General features: G+C 37.8%; 1 protein-coding gene across 4 annotated transcripts in view; it reads right to left on the bottom strand.

Annotated features, from left to right (window-relative positions):
- LOC124162481 (Down syndrome cell adhesion molecule-like protein Dscam2) overlaps positions 1-12,248 on the bottom strand; it is a 690,555-nt gene that overhangs the window by 139,765 nt on the left and 538,542 nt on the right. For all 4 annotated transcript variants that reach the window (XM_046539031.1, XM_046539045.1, XM_046539048.1 and 1 more), the window contains exons 3-4: positions 8,832-9,098; positions 1,466-1,678 (exon numbers count right to left, since the gene is read on the bottom strand). In XM_046539031.1, the coding sequence (XP_046394987.1) occupies positions 1,466-1,678; positions 8,832-9,098 (480 nt within the window). The remainder of the gene's footprint in view (positions 1-1,465; positions 1,679-8,831; positions 9,099-12,248) is intronic.

Below are 12,248 nucleotides of genomic sequence, written 5' to 3'. Positions count from 1 at the left end.
CAATTAAAGTCAAAATTCAAGTATCGAAGTTAAAAAATGAATGACGCAAGAATAAGAGAAGGTATATTTGAAACAAAAATAATTTTTTGATGAATTTCAAGGGAACACATTAAGGAGTCAATGAAAGATGGAAATTGCTCCTATTTAAATATCATTGTTCTATTTAATTGTTGAATACCTAATATTAATTATTAAAGCAAGGAAAAACCTATTTTACCGACAATATTTATGAAGTGAACTGTGGAAACGATGTTGTTTCATAACCTCACCCATGTTCATGTCGAAGTACTTCATTAAAACCACTGGTCTTCATATGAATACACACGGCCTGGAAAACCTTAGGATATTAAAAAAATGATAATATATATGTTATTAGTTATATTTTATATTGGATCCATGGCAGTCTAATTTTCATTTTCATTACCATGAATATGATAATAAATTAGACTACTAATGAAAATGGTGTGTGGAGGATCGGACGAACAAAGTGCTCAGGGAACTGTATAAAGATCCAGATATAATAACTCACATAAAAAGACGGAGGCTAAGATGGGCTGCTCATGTAAAGAGGAGAGAAGGAGACTCAATTCTAGAAATGATGTCAGAAAGTCTACCTCGAGGGAAGCGACCGCTGGCCTTGGCTAAAATGGCAGGACCAAGTGCGGAGGGACACGGAAAAGTTGATAGCAGAGACAGCATGGATGGAAGAAAGAGAAAGATGGCGACATGTTGTTGGTGAGGCCAAAAACCTTCTGAGGTTTGAGTGGCCACATACGTAAGGTGAGGTAGTCTAATTAGAGACACTTAAAAAGACACGTCACTCCTTTGACCGGTCCTTGCGTTTGCTATTTAAAGTTACGCTCCCATAAGGCTTAAAAGGACAAATAAAGTGTGTAACCATTTGCATGTATCTTAAACATAAAAATTATTCCACGGAATTTTCTCCGAGGTAAAATTTTTGTATTTGATTCAGCAATAACTGTTGACTAGGATATTTTCTCCATAAGTTGAAAATACCAAGATTATAGTGTAAGAAGATATAAAGTTTATAACACATCTGGGAAGAAGAAAATGCTATCTGCTGAGCTGGGGCGATGATCTTTAATAGAGCTCGGCCAAAAGTTGGTGACCCTCAAGTGCAAATAAGTATACCTGCATGGTGAGGGAAGTTGGGAAAATTTCATCGCTAAAAATGATTGCGACTGAAAATTATTAATTTTTCTTCCATAATCAGTATACATTCAAATTAACTTCTCAAATCGTTCCAAATTCACTATTCCTGCAAGAACACCATTCATCGTAGGACCACGGAGATTTAATCAAGCTCTAAATCCCATTGAAATCACCGGGAGGCATACTATTCCAGCAGAGGTTTCACCAAGCAATTACCACTGTATTTCGCTATCGCTGTGATACCAAACAGGTGCTCCGTTTGGATACGAGGGAGCGCGCACGTATTACTCACCTGCCCTCACGTGGGAGTCCCGGCTGAGCACCCTCCCGGCGGCGTTGGAGGCGAGGCACCGGTAGACGGCGCCGTGGACGTCGTGGCGGAAAGCCGCGGGCGGGAAGGGCGGGAAGAGGAGCGTCCCGTTGCGGAGGACGCGACGGACGCCGGCCACGTCCCCGACGGCGGCCGCCGGAGCGATCACGCCCCCGCTCCCATAGCCATAATCACCTGTAGATGGGGAGAGAAAGGGGTTTAGAATATTACATGGGAATATGGACGCGCGAAGTGATAATTTAGTCGTTAATACAGGGATCCTCCCGCTATTGAGGATTGGCAATGAAGAGAAAGAAGTCCGAGATGAAGAGATCGTTATCTATATACTATAAAGCCCAGTTACGACCACTCACTCACTCACTCACTCAAACAAATGTTTGGGGTGAACGAGACGAGATACGGCAAAAAGTCTTATGAAGACCCCCTCTAAAATTGTCTGAAACCACAGAAAAAATGACGAAAACCCTAAAATCTCCAATTATTAATCTGTCTATTCATATAAAATTGAGTGTGGGGATTAGTTCAAAAAATGGCCACCAAAATCCAATGGCGGTGCGGCGATCATAGAAAAAAATAATCATAGCAAAACCTTTGTTTATGCTGACAAGAGAAGCTAAATTGGAAAAGAAGATAAAGGAATTCAAACGAAAAACTGATAAAGGTAAGGTAGGAAATGTAGAAAGTAATTTTAGAAAAGTCGATATCTTTTATCTTGACGCAGAGCCTCCGGAGGCTCCAGCGAGCAAAAGCGAGTTTAAAACAAATACTTCTCGAGGCGGTAAAAATATAGTCATACCAAAGCCAGCATAAAAAATAAAATCGCTGCTGAAAATAATAATCTCACTATGTTTCACTTATTTCAACCCCCTATCATTATTTAAATAGGCTTTTTCCACGCTGATATAAAACCTGTTAGAAGTGGTAAGTTTTCTATGCGTGTATGGATGCGAAAGGTGGAAAGAAACACCGAGCATGTGTTTTTCATAGGAAGGATAGAAATATAAAGTAACAACAAAATCCATGTTATCAAATTAGAATTAGAAAGAAGTTGTGATGTAGCATGTGATGATTGTAAGATATCGTGTAAAAGGATGCATCATTTTCATTGCGGTGGAAATACATGGAGTCTGACAAATATTTAATTCTACTCATTTTTTGTCTCTAATATGTCGCATATCGGTTCCTTTACTATGAGGTAGGGAGAGAGAAGAATAGAATAGCGTTCATGGATCGAATGAAAAAATATACGCCTTATTGCTTATTAATATGAAAATTTTGAAGCGAAATGGTGAAAGACCGGAGTGACTGGTAAAATTTTCAATCGATAGAACGCAAGAATAATATGTCACTGTTATGCTCCATAATAACGAACCGATCCTGTTCACACAAAAGTTGAACTTTGCCAACTTTTGCTCATGATTAAAATAAAAAAACTGATACTGTTGTGATTTTTGGGCTTCAAAAAGTGCATGGTACTCAATGAAAGTGCATGGCAAACGTGGTGTAAAAAGTGAACAATAAAAATTGAAAGAATGATTCTGAGGATAAATTACTCGCGTTAAATATTATGCAATGAAGAGAAACCTAAAACAGCAGGTAAAAATGACAAAAGCAAATGACAAACGTATTAGTTTGTGTGGTAATACCTATATTTAATGCCCTATTAATTATGTATTTTTTTCTGGTAAATTTATTACGACGATATTATTCCCAATTTATGAAGCTTAAGTAAAACAATCAGCCAAAAAAATATCGCAAATAAAAACTTTAAGGAGACATTACCCTCAGCCTTTGGAGTAGTAACCGCTACTGCCACTTTAATGAGGAAACGAAGTGATAAATCTTGGACGAGGGTTAAAAAACATGTTTAATGAATTAAAAAAAAAACGAAAACTCATCATACATTTATTGCGAGCTCCGAGATTACAATTAAGGCTCAAACGTTGATAATCAGCATTAAGATACAGGTGAATATTATCAAAACATCTCAGAGAATGTGGTTCGTTGCGCTCGTTTGGAAATATGTGAGTGCAATGGACTTGGTTGGTTGGTACCGCTGATCTCAGTTTGCTTTACTCCATCTTGAAGTTTGCATACTCCATGCTCATTACTCAGCGCAGAAGTTGGATGGCTTAAAAAATAACTGTAGGAGCTCGACTTACTCATCACGTGTGTAGAATGCGCATGTGAACTATTCAAAGCATTAAAGCTGAAAGCGGAGAGACATTTTAGATTGCAAGTCAAACATCGCCGGGGAATAAGGAACCCTGAGAGTCAATGACAAAGACTCCCAACTATCCACGGTGAATCGTATTTAACTTCTTTGTTGTCACGATATAATAATAGATAGGTTTAGTTTTTTATTAAGTACCTATATGCAATGCTCTGCTCAATTTTATTGTTTACAATGATTAATATTATCAAATAATTTATGTAATAATATTACTTGTGATGTATGTATGTATGACACATATAAACTAAAATTAATACAAAAACCGGGTAAATCACCAGCAATAGAATAACATCACCATTTTGAAACAGAATGAAAACTCACCTTGAAGACTGGAGTTCATATGAATAAGTGACCTTACATAAAATGCGAAACTTCTGCATAGTTTATTGCCATAATAATGCCGTAAAATAGTAAATTAAATCGCATCATTCGATAAAGTCCTTGCCGTCATCTTATGATTACAGTATGGATATGGTAAGGGGTTCAAGACTTCAAATTTTATCCTATGGAACGAAATGCGAGATTGAGATGCTTTGAAAGGGGCTTAAAATATAGAAATAGAGTTTCCACTGCTGTTATTGAAATAAGGTTCGCCACTCATTGCTTTTCGCTCGGCAAAAGGAGATATTAATTATTTATCCTCAATATCAACTCGATCATTTTCTATCCCAATAATAGCATAAGGGGGAAATGAGCAATACATTACTTTGCTCGGTCAGTGGCGAGGAATTATCTAAAAAAATAAATCTCACTCCTCAAAATCCACTTACGTTTGGGTGGATGAATTCACTCTGAAAGTGGAATCACCCCTCCGAGTCTCAAAGCGGGGCTGATGAAAAATTGGTATCATCAAGGGTGCGAAATTTTAAAAATGATTGCAACCTGACCACCAAACAATAAATAGCCATCTCAGTGCTTCCAATTTGTACACGGTTGGTTCATCAAATTTAAGCCCTTCTTCGCGCGTTTTGAATTTATGCGCTGAAGATCCGTTTCAAAAGTATATTTAATTGCCTTTGGAGATAAATTTTTCCAAAAAGTTGTACCCTTTTCGCGTTAATAATACGAAAATTTTCCAGTACGGAAATGATAAATAACGCAAAAGTTACTTATGACGGGGGAACCGAGGACGGAAAGAATTTTGTGAAACCCGGTTTTTGATTTTTTTTTACCGCTGATATCGTATAATTTGTCATTTCCAGGATAAATGCATAAGGAATATGTTTTTTAATTTGTTTGCGTGGGAATATGAATATAACAAGGTTAATTACAGCTTTTATGTAACTCAGATAATATGGAACAAAATTTTCGCGGAGCATTACAGAACAAATCAAAGGCTTGGTTGCACTACAAAAACACTTCAAAGAAATAGTTGTTCATCCTTTAATAAAGACTCAATTTGCCTCTAAACTTGATACTTTATTTTTGATCCATAAGACCTTGAATAGGAATTTCTCAAATTATTCTAAATACTACACGAACAGCAAAGCCATGGCGATGGTCTTGAACGTCGTATTCGATCGTGAAGACAACTTTTTGAATTTACGCACTAATTTACCGAGGGAGAATGCCCTTAGGAGAGGGTGTAGGTTGGAAAGGTATTGAAAAAGTTTTACCAAATGACGTATACCTTTATTAAAAGCTTCATTTGACGATTAACTATGACATTTTCCTTATAGTAATTGAGCAAACAAAGAGACTATTTCAGTGATATTGCGTTGTCACGAACTGACCGAATACTGACATGGGGTTAATTTCTACTCTAGCTCATGAAACTATGGCATGTCACTATATAAGTTTATCGCTTGTCAAAGGTGGCATTATTACTATCCCTTCAATCTCATATGATTTCATACGAGGTCCCTTGTTTGTGAGCCAATACTTGTCTTCCAAAGGCTAGATTCTATGTCAAACTCACAACTCACTCCGAAGCCTTATGAAAGCAGTTTCGCTTCACATTCCCTCCCCTCTTGGCCTTCTTCTTCATCTCCCTGTACCCACCCACACCGTATACCACCTCCTTCAGTCCTCTTCCCCCACCTAAGACCCCCTACCTGGCCTCCTAATGCATGGAATTCCTCCAAGGCTCTTCATAACGGCAGTAGCGCTCGGATATTTCAACGAAATTGCTCTCTCCCACCCACGAACACAGTCGCAAATGGCGGAGAGAAATGCTCGCCGGCGGACTGGAGACCCCCACCCATGGGGATCTAAAAGCTTAAGTGCATAGGTAAGAAGAACACGGTCTGTCTCACGGGTCTTCATGCACGCGTCGAGAAGTTTGCAGGGAAGGGGGGGGGGGGGGTTGCGGATAGGGGGTAGCGCTGTGGAGTCCCTCCTCCCTACGCAATCTCGGTCTCCAGGGAACCGAAAATGACGACTGAGTGTTATGAAATCGATGCTGGATAGAAGTGAAGTTAAAAAAAGTGGAGAATGGACGGAGAGTGCGAGAAGAAAGTGTCACGAGGGAGTTATTTCTCCCTTCGGTTCCACTTGGCTCACGACGATGCCTTTCTTTCGCTCGCAGTGGTCCCGAAATGGTCAACGAGATGCTGTGCGACAAGTGTTCTCAAAGGGCTCTTGCATGCCGACACCTCTCTCACGTGTTTAAGTACTAGAGTATGGAGCCCATTATGGACCGATTACAAATGTACGCCATGGAGCTCCTAGCTCCAAGAGGACGAAACGGCTCGTCTCCATTGTCTTCGACCATTGTTTGCGCACGTTTACGGCAACAGCATAGTTCATCTGTCACAGAGCACATACTTGGAGCAGCGATCCACAGCCCCAGGAGGATCGCAATGACAATTACCGGGGTGTTATATGCTTTGTGAAAATTGAAACTATTCAGTACCGACTAAATTATTGGGACATGCCTAGAGAATAAAATTTAAAAACATAGCTTAATTAAGAAACTTGGGATATTCATTATTGATTATGGATTTGTAGTTCTGAATGGGGGACCTGTGACATTCATGCAATTTGCAGATTCGCCGAAAACGTATTTTGCGTTAGTATGCCGTAAATGCTATTTGAGATATTGATTTAGGAATCTATAAAAGAAAACGTTATTCAATTTGAAGTGAACAAAAGGTACACGAAGTCAACCAACAATTTTGTTCACGAAATATATCCCGAAAAACATATTTGGAAAATATCGACTGCAACTTTATGGTAACGACCAGCGTATAATAACTTTATATAAACGAACACTGTTCGTTATCATAAAGTTGAAGCCGAAGAAATATATCTATCAAATTAATCGAAAAAATGAAATTATTGAGGTATAATCAGTTTTAAAACTCTCCTGCATACTTAATACTAAATTATTTTAATTGAATGTTCAGCTAGTAAAATGTCGATGCAGTTTTTCATTGTTACATTGTTCATATAATAGAGCGAGCAAATTCCCTCCTCAAAAATACCTTTTGTGGTGAATTCCAGCGAAAAAATATTACCAGAGACAAGACCAAAAGTGTCACACTTGCTAAATGAAAGACGAAATGGAAAGTATATAAAAATTGAGTAGACATTTTTTTGCCTTATTATGTGTCTTACGTGAGTTTTAATAGAAAAAAGTATCGTTTTTTTTATTAAATGACGAATTAAAATAAAACTTTCCGATAAAATATCAAATTTATTTAAAAAAATGTAAACTATTTGTGACAATTCTGATCATTGGGATAAATAGATGTATTTTGGAGTAGAATACCGCATATTCTCAATGAAAAATATTCAAGTCTCATCAAAATGAAAAAGATCGTTCAAACTACGTGGATTAACATTTTTAGTTTCCGCTTTGTCTGTTGCGTGATCGTGCGAAATGAGACGGTGGTTAATACGAAACCATATTACCATAACGCACCCATCACGCAGACTAACTGTTGACGGCTGCCATATTTCACACCTAGTTGGAGAGAAAGCCCTCATTACTGGAGTAATTAAAGAATTTTGTGCTCTCATCAAAATTTACTGAAGCTAACCAACGTGAAATCAAATCATCTTTTCATCCCAATCATTAATTTACTACCAGTTTTTCATGATCAAACTAGCAGTGATATCGACAATTGCATACGATTTTTTTGTATTACAACGCATTCATATGTCCATCGTATTTTATGCTAATTACGATGAATAATACCAGTATGAATAGAAATGAAAAAGGAATTTGGTAATTACCTAGCTTTCAAGTTGCAATTACAACCTTGCGATTTCCAAGCCTTTGACCAAAATATAGAATAAATGACCAGAGTTCCATAATTCAGTAAAATTCCATCTCTCATTTATGGCGCAGCTCTCCATGATCATAATCTTATTCACGTTGCAGTATTTTCGTAAACAATATATGGAACATTAATTGTTTTGCATATGATTTAATTTTACTCATAGCAGTAGCCCCTTTTGGCATTGTAGCTTTTTAAATGTACACGAGGAAGTAACATGGTGAATCATTCTATAAAAAAATAATGACATCATAGAATAGGAAACTTCTTTTTGTACCTTCCACTCTAATTCACACCAGGATAAATTAAAATTATCCATAGTTACCGCGGTATTATTTGCAATTATCAAGGAAAGATTCCACAGTAACGACATTACATTGTACAATTGGGACCCTAGTCGGTGAAAAATAAAACATGGTAGTTACTGTGAGAACCTGTTTTCCGATAATTACGTTAAATAAATATATTTTGTTGACAATAACAGTGTAATTTATGCCATAACGGCGAAAGTTGAGCTTATCAAGAGAGCTCACAGGTTTATGAATACCAGTAGTAGCAGATGGTATTGATAACAATAATTCTTGGCCTGGATTACTAAACAAATTAAGAATAATTCGGATTTAAAATAAAAATTAACAGTTGGTGTTATAACATTAAAAAATCATTCCAAAAAAGCTAAACAAATAATCATAACAAAAATTCTCGACTTCAAAATTTCGTTTTTTTTAATTTTCTTCGATGACCTATCAATCTCTGTGGTCCGCATTGCTGTATCACTCAACGCAAGAATCCTACTGTACAGCAAGACATGATTGTCACATACATGTAGAGCACCCATGTATTTTACATCACTGGGCTGATCCCAACATACCTGGGGTGCCGGGTGCGGGTGCCGGAGCGGCGGAGGCGGCGGCCGAGGCGAGGACCCAGTGGAGCGTGGGCGGCGGATTACCGGAGGCGGCGCAGTGCAGACGGCCGCCGCTCGAGTTGGAGAACTCGAGGCGTGCGGGAGGTTCGACGGTGAGCTGCGGCCCGCGCCACGACGACTCGTCCACACCGAAGCCCCCGGACACGGACGACGCCGAGGAGATGGAGGAGACGCCTTCGGGGAAACACAGGCAGCACAGGAACAGGCAACCTGCCGAGGAGGGGAAAGACACTACATTATCCATTGATGGCCATACTGATTTGATACGTGCGGATTCAGCATCAAATTTGGGGGGGGGGGGGTTGGGTCAAGACCAGGGATCGGGGAGTGCGGAATACCCCCAGGGAGAGAGGGGCATTCTCCCGTGCAAAATGTTTTTAAATATCGATTTTTTTAAACAAATTTTGTAGCCTAAAATTTCATATTTATTCCCAGCAACAGATGAAATTGAACAATTTTAGATATTTAAGGATACAAAAACAATTAGAATTATAAAAATCAAATGTTTTTGATCACATTTGGGGTAGGGGAGGTAAGCACCCCCTCACTCTTCCCCTAAAAACGCTACTTCGATTTGATGCATTAAACGAATTCACTATCGACGGAGGATCAGGAATGCGTGTTTTATTTATTCGAATAAATGGTGAAATAATTCGTAGCTGTATCAAAGTTTTGCTGGTAAGCAGCTTGATATGGACAATAGTACGTAGTTTAAGATTTTTTTATTTGTCATTTCCCGATGAAGTTGAATTATTCCTGCATTGTCATAATATTCGTAATAATTGGAGAAAAATTGGTGATTGGTGAGAAAAACCGGAGCTTGCTATCAACACTTGGTAAAAATGAAGAACAGCATAGTTATTATAGACATATAGTAACATTTAAATCGTAAAATAATTAAAAAAGACTGCAATTAGCTAATAAGTTTCAATTTAAATTCGTGGAGAGTATGGAGAGAGAAGGAGACACTGTCCTTCATTTTAAATGAAACTAAACGAAAAGAAACTGCCTCTGAATAGAAAGTCCTAGGAGAGAAAGAAAGAAAGAGTGATTTTAATTCTCTTATTTATTTATAATGCGTGAATGGATACGCTTGGAGGCGTACATTATAAAATAGTTTTGCTTCACCACCATGGTAAACATTTAGTTTGGAGTTGACTTATTTCTTGCCGGTATGCTATTCATCTGCAACATAACAAAAATGAATACACGATAAAACAAAATCCTAGTTTATTACTGATGTTTTCTTTGCATGTTGTGACATTTTTTAATCACATTGTTCCACCAGAATTTGAGGTAGCTCTAGATTTTAATTTGTATAATACATTGAATACGCTTTTTTACGTCCGGTAATCATGCACGGGGCTCGGAGCGCAATTAATTCAATTTATATCTGCTGCGGAGGTAGGCACGGACAATTAAAAAGAGAGCCACTTCGCGCGCAAATTACCGTAATGGTTACATCACATCTGCACCGCCATAAATTCGGCGAGTGGCCGGGATCACGCATTGACTCGTGTAGAGGGTTAGGCACGCGAAGGGAACCGCACACGAACCCAATTGGGTACACGCGAGTGTTTCAGGTATTTTGGGCATCGGAAACGGGCTCGTATCAGAGATATCGATGGCCGGGGTTCGATTTCCGATATTTTGGGTTTACAACCGTTCCATAGTTACAGAGTGGCAATGTGGAAATGCGAAAATTCCACGAAGGAGAAATCAGTTTTCTTGAACGGAATATGATTTTTCGTCTATGTTTATATGTTTTGCTTAGTTGTATTATGGTAATAAGAATTAAATCTGGAGCAACCTCGAATCCTGGGGGAACTACGTAATTAAAAAAATATCAGGACTTGTTTTGAAAATGTGAGAAATGAACCTTGAATTTTTTTTTATCATGCATTAATTTCACTTTGATTGCGCATAAATAGCTTATCATCAAAACCAAGTAAATTTTAACAATATGCTTTACTAAGTTGGAATTCGGTGATTGGGAATGCCGCTCTTCGCGAAAGAACTCCATACTTTCCTATGGAAGAAATGCTTAAAATTTGAAATGATTATCACCATAATTTACAATTTTTGATGCGAATATTCACCGCTTAGTTCCAATCGAAACTCTCAATATGAACAAAGAACTGGAGGGATTTAAGCTTTCAAAACCTTCGGTAATTGTATGTTGTGCAATATGTAGTCAATTATAATCGGTAGTACCCCAATTCTTATCTTCTATTCTTCAATCATGTATTACATATATCACCGAAATGTAGTTTCAATATATGTAAACTTAAAAGCATAAGTAGGCATTGGTTTTCATTTTTGCGAGAATCGTTTTAAAATCCGGGGAAGCGAAGCAATTAATGTAATTTAAAACCTTTCTTTAAGCGGTCTTTTTGATGAAAGGGATTGTGAAACTGTCAAGAAGGGAAATGACAGCGCCTATGCATTAATAGCACCTTACTATCCCTTTTATTTCTTTTAACAGTCATTTCCCTCGCTTTCTCCTCGTCATAAGCCAATGAACTTAACTTTGATAATCTTTCGTTATCCCCATGTGGCGAAACAATTTATCCTCTTACTTTTCCAGAGAGATGCCATCTTCTCAAGGAAAAAACGGGGTTGTTAAAAAAGCATTGCCATAAATAATTTGATTTCTGAACGCAATGTATACATTACATTAATTAAGCAAGGTAAATGCTCTTTCACAATTTTACTTGCGGCATCAAGCATAATGGAAGGTCACGGAGACCTTGTTAAAAAACGTAGCCATGCGTGGGTTACTTTTTGAACCAGATGGAAACTTCATGTAACATGCACTTCGCGTGCATGTTTCATAGTCGAGATTGGTGACTCAGCTACCTGGCGATGATAATTAATGCTGGATATTTTACGACACATGATGTTCCTCGTACGTATTCCCCTTCAGATTAACAGCTGGTGTCCGAGGTACCCTTGTCACTGACACGACGAATTTGCTGGCGTGGTTGATGTAGATGTGATTTCTCTAAAAGTTGATTAAAAAAATACGACAAACAAGTAACTCAACAAACAAGTCTTATCATTAAATCACTTGATGACATATTTTAAAGAAAAAATAAGTATATTGACAATCATAAGGGTAACAATATTAAATCCATAAAAATTCCATTTGATTAAAATGTTGGATGAAAATCAGAAATCTTTCCTAACTTCATCCTCTCTCTCCTGGATCATTCTAACTAACATATCGATTTATTCATTAAAACCAATGACGTTTACTTATCTTAAAAAATGTACGGGATAAATGTGCCATAACAAAAGTCATAGCACCTTAGATGTAATTCAGCCACTGCATAAATGTTCTCCACGCCATTTTGCAAA

The sequence above is a fragment of the Ischnura elegans genome, chromosome 1 (genome assembly GCF_921293095.1).
Source record: "Ischnura elegans chromosome 1, ioIscEleg1.1, whole genome shotgun sequence".
NCBI classification, from domain to species: Eukaryota; Metazoa; Arthropoda; class Insecta; order Odonata; family Coenagrionidae; genus Ischnura; species Ischnura elegans.
The sequence above is the reverse complement of the archived record's forward strand: the minus strand, read 5'-3'. Positions and strand labels throughout refer to the sequence as shown.